The following is a 4,696-nucleotide window of genomic DNA, read 5'->3' on the forward strand; positions in this document are numbered from 1 at the left end:
ATAATCAAGAATAAGAAATTACAACACAAAGGAACGTTTGGGAGTGACTATTTTGAGTGCCACAGATTGAAACATATCAACTTTTTGTTGTATCACTAATTAAACAACTTTATACATTTTTTTATAATAAGTGTCAACTGAATTAGTTGATCAATCAATGTTTTTGGAAATGATGCTGGCTAAGTAGCATCTGCCAATTACGGTAATAAGTTCAAGCCTACTTCAGCTTAAAGCTTCCACAAATATTTAGTAATTAAACCCTTCAATTATTAAGCTGCTGTATATACAGTAGCCTACTTGGTACATCGAAACTTATGAACTTTAAAGATCACTACTTCAAACTATAAAGTAATCAATTCCTTAGTAATTTGAAAACTCACATCATATTTTAACTACTTGTAGTCATGCTACATATTAGGCTAACTGCAACTAACATCCTAAACATTCTACATTAGTTAAAAACAGTCTGCAACCACAATATCATGCAGTTTCACCGTTGATGGTTGATAGATATGACTGTATTTGCATAGCCTACCTTCCAAGCAGATTCTGTGATTTGACCACAGTCTCTATATTAAAAACTTAAGACTAACTTAGTAAGATAATCTGGTAATAAGAAAAAATAGCCTAGGCCTATTTAGCAGTAATCTGCAAATAAGAATTTAGCCTACTTAAAGTTAAAACAACCTGTAGTTGACATTACGCGGCTAAGCCTGCCTAGACTTTTGGCTACGAATTGAAAAAGTACCCTACTACCACTTAAGGCGCTGTCTCAAAAGCTAAGACACTGCCTTGCATAGCAACGCCATTAAGCTTCCAGACTGGTAATATAGAGACTGTGCTGTCAGCGTGATTGTTTTCCACGCCATGCTTCATTGCACAGAGCTGCCGGAAAGGTCTATTGAATTTGGATACGGTAATAATTTATCAGTAACGATCTTTTGTTTGCATTAAATTTTAATATTCGCCTGTAGGCTATGTCCAGACCTTGAAGGCATCGATCCGTTTTTCCATTTTTTTCGACACTGTCTAAGTTTCAGAATTGTATAAAAGGGTTGACCAGGTATTGCATGTAACGTCCGCTTTGTCTATTTGATTGCTACGTTACAGTGACGTATTTTGTTTGTCGTTGACCTTTGCTCTATTGAACTGCCTGGTTAGATTCTTCTGTCTAGATTGCTTCCAACAACACGACACATGAATTTGAATTGGTTTTCACGTGTTCTTTTAATGTGCGTTTTTAGACAATCTTTTCAACACAGGTAACTTTGAGATTTCTTCAATTTGCGACCGTCTAGAGAAAAGCAATTTTGTAGAATGAAACAAAAACGATTTACAGTACAATTTACGAATGCCCTTTCTCAAGGATTGGCAATTATTGAAAAACGAATAGGTCATAATGGTTGTATAGTTCAATGAAAAACTGACGTTATATCGTTGACTAATCAGTTACGAAAACAAACCACAGGTGCAAAACGCAGATGCGACAGAGGCCAAACATTATAAAAGAGAAACAAAAACAGGTGGCTTTTTTAGTACAGTAGACTTGCAAAAAAGATAAAGCCAAATATTAACAAACGAGTCACAAATGAATGCAGAGGGCTTACATAAGAAATTTGGCAGTAACATTCCCTCCCCTTTAAGGCCTCGTACATTTGTTCAATTACACAGGTATAAACAACATGAGAAAACAAATCAGCACAAATTTACATTGGTTTTGCAGGAACGATCACGCATAACTTTTGGATTGGTCTGACAATCAAGGACTGTTTAGTTTGAACGCTAACGCTACGGACAATGCCATTTTTGTCGGGAAAAGTTTGAATTACGCGACCCATGAGCCAATTGTTTCGGGGTGTGTTATCTGCGATTAAAACTATGTCCCCCGCAGTCAGATTAGGAGATTTTTTGGTCCACCTTTGTTTTTGCTGGAGCAAAGGTAAGTACTCTTTTACCCACCGTGTCCAAAAGACGTCGGCCATGTATTGGACTTGTCTCCAGCGTTTTCGAGAGTAAAGCTCTTTTTTGTTTGTGAATGAGCCTGGAGGAAGGTTTATTTGCTGTTTTAGAAGAAGCAAATGGTTCGGTGTGAGAGCCTCCATGTCATTAGGATCGTCTGACGATTTTGTAAGTGGGCGACTGTTAATAATGTTTTCTACTTTACACATGAAGGTAGTCAGCGTTTCATCTGTTAAAGTTTGGCCTTTACAGATAGCTGATAAGATTTTTCTAATGGATCTGATTTGTCTGTCCCACACACCTCCATGATGGGATGCACTTGGAGAGTTAAATATCCACTTGATGCTTTTCTGTGTTAAAGCATCTTCGATTTGACTGTTGTTCCATGATTTGATGGCTTCTCTCATTTCTCGTTCACCGCCAACAAAGTTTGAACCATTGTCAGATCTAATTTCTTCTACTTGCCCTCTTCTTGCGATGAATCGTCGTAGAGCGAGTATAAAAGATGAAGTGTCGAGAGAGTTTGCGATTTCAATGTGTACGGCTCTTAATACAAGGCAAGTAAAAATGACACCGTATCTTTTGTATTCTGTTCTACCCTTTTTAATAATAAATGGGCCAAAATAGTCTACACCAACGTAGGTGAATGGAGGTTTGTCTGGTGTCAATCTGTTTTTAGGAAGATCAGCCATTTTTTGTGCGCTGAGTTTTCCACTTCTTTTGCGGCAATCAACACATTTGGATAAAACCTTGCGAACTGCTGAGTTGGCTTTTATAATCCATAGATTTTCACGCAGGGCAGACAAGACATGTTCCCTGCCAGTGTAACCAAATGTGTCGTGCATTTCTTGAATGATGAGAGGAACTATTTGGGAGCGATTTGGAAGGATAATTTGATGTTTTGCATCGTGTTTGAGAGGTGCAGCTTTGATGCGGCCACCAATTCTTAGTCAATTGTTTTCTAAGAAAGGGTCGAATTTTATTAAGCTACTGCAGTTGTTTAATGGCTTTTGTGCTTTCAGTTGGCTGATTTCGTTGGCAAAGTGTTTTGACTGAACAAAGATAAAAATAAAGTCTTGTGCCTTTGTGAGCTCATCTGGAGACAAGCAAAGATTGTGTGCTGGGGCATTTTGTTTATTTGCAAGGTTAGTGAGTCTTAAAGTCAGAAATTTATGCTTACAACGGAAAAGCCAAGCAACGATTCTTTTCAGCTTGTACCAAGAAGAATACTTACCCAAAAGATTTTCCAGAAAGTGGGATTCGCTTTGGGTTGCAAAACACGTTTGCTTTGGTTGTTTAATTTCTGGGTCATTGTCCACGACTTCGAGAAATTCTGGTTGCTTAGGCCATTGAGATTGTGGTTTCCATAGAAATTCAGGGCCGTTTTTCCATTGATTGCATTGAAGAAAGTTTGGAATTGAGAGACTCCTTGAAGCATGATCAGCAGGATTACATTTAGTGGGAACGTATCTCCATTGGGAAATTGTTGAAGCATCTTTAATCTGTTGAACTCGATTTGAGACGAAGGTATGAAATGCTTTGTTTGAGTTGTTGAGATAGCGCAAGACAGTTGTGCTGTCGGTCCAAAAAATTGACTCTTTATTAAGATAAGGTACCTTTAACTCTCTTTGTAGTATTTTTTCAGAGCTAATTGAGATTGTAGCAGCTGATAACTCCAATCGAGGAATCGTCATTGCCTTCATTGGTGCAAGTCGAGTTTGGTAGTGCGAGTCTTCCAAAGTTTGATACTAGAGTTAACAGATTTCATGAATTGAGCTTGTTGAACAGATAATTCGGGTTTACAGTTAACAATTGAGTCAACAGCGTCAAAGCACATGTCGCACATTGGATGGGTAGAAGTTTTGGTAAAGAAATTTTTAGTTTTACTTTGATCCTGTTTGCTGTTAGGACAATTCACTAGCCAGCCAACGGCCGTTTTGAAGGCATAATAGCCACCTTTTGCTTGTATTACTTCTTGTGGTTGGAGAACGTACGGATGGTCATTGCCGATAAGAAGTCCTACCTCTGCGTCAACATCGGGAATCGAGATGTTTGCAAATTCTGGAAAGTGTTTAGTGTCTTCTAGGGTAGGAATATCTGTATTTGAAACAGGAATTTGAAAAGTGGAGTAAAGAGAGCTTAGAGAAATGTATTTGTTTTCATCAAAATCTGACATTTCGACATTTGTGACCACTTTTACCTTGTTACGTTTGCCAGTGTTGTTTAGCGTGATGGTACAATTAATATTAGTTTCTTGACAGTCGGCAATTTGCAACTTTTCTATCAAATCATTTGTTATGAAAGATGTTGTACTTCCACTGTCCAAAAACGCTTGTGTAGTGATGGTTTGATTACTACCTTGCAGGCGAACCTTTACTGGGATTATAGGAAGCAGACTGCGAGAATTTGTTCGTGTGTTGACAAGCCCATTGCGTATTGCTTGTGTAGGTTGATTGATATTAATTTCTTGAGCTGTTGTGTCTTTAGGTGTGATATTTGTGGTGATTTGTGTTGCATCTGGGGGATGCAAGAGAGTAGTGTGGCGTTCAGTGCATCCTGGTTTTATGCAAGGGTCCTTCCTTTTACATTGATATGCCCAGTGACCAGCATTTAAACAGCACTTGCAGAGTTTGTTGTCGATTACAAATTTAACTGTTTGAAGGTTGGGGGGGGGCTGTCAATTCAACTTTTTTGCATCAACAGTTGTATCTCTAAAACCACTGAGGCTGCGACTACG

At 38.3% G+C, this 4,696-nt stretch overlaps 1 protein-coding gene across 1 annotated transcript; it reads right to left on the bottom strand.

The window, feature by feature from the left end:
* Nucleotides 1–1,706: 1,706 nt before the first annotated feature.
* On the bottom strand, nucleotides 1,707–4,135 carry LOC145788548 (uncharacterized). Its single transcript, XM_082600308.1, has 3 exons — nucleotides 3,983–4,135; nucleotides 3,194–3,707; nucleotides 1,707–2,824 (listed from the first exon to the last, which is right to left on the bottom strand). Exons 1-3 carry the CDS (start codon nucleotides 4,133–4,135, stop codon nucleotides 1,707–1,709), a joined length of 1,785 nt encoding a protein of 594 aa, XP_082456434.1.
* Between the last annotated feature and the right edge of the window lie 561 nt (nucleotides 4,136–4,696).

The sequence above is a fragment of the Aplidium turbinatum genome, chromosome 2 (genome assembly GCF_918807975.1).
Source record: "Aplidium turbinatum chromosome 2, kaAplTurb1.1, whole genome shotgun sequence".
Taxonomy (NCBI): Eukaryota; Metazoa; Chordata; class Ascidiacea; order Aplousobranchia; family Polyclinidae; genus Aplidium; species Aplidium turbinatum.

What these genes read in the sequence shown, in the direction of transcription:
- LOC145788548 (XM_082600308.1), bottom strand. Translation starts at nt 4,135, where the DNA reads ATGTCAGATTTTGATGAAAACAAATACATTTCTCTAAGCTCTCTTTAC. An exon ending in TTCCCGATGTTGACGCAGAG is followed by an intron (nt 3,708 to 3,982) that starts GTAGGACTTCTT and finishes TGTTAACTCTAG; the next exon opens with TATCAAACTTTGGAAGACTC. An exon ending in CTTTCTGGAAAATCTTTTGG is followed by an intron (nt 2,825 to 3,193) that starts GTAAGTATTCTT and finishes GCTCCCAAATAG; the next exon opens with TTCCTCTCATCATTCAAGAA.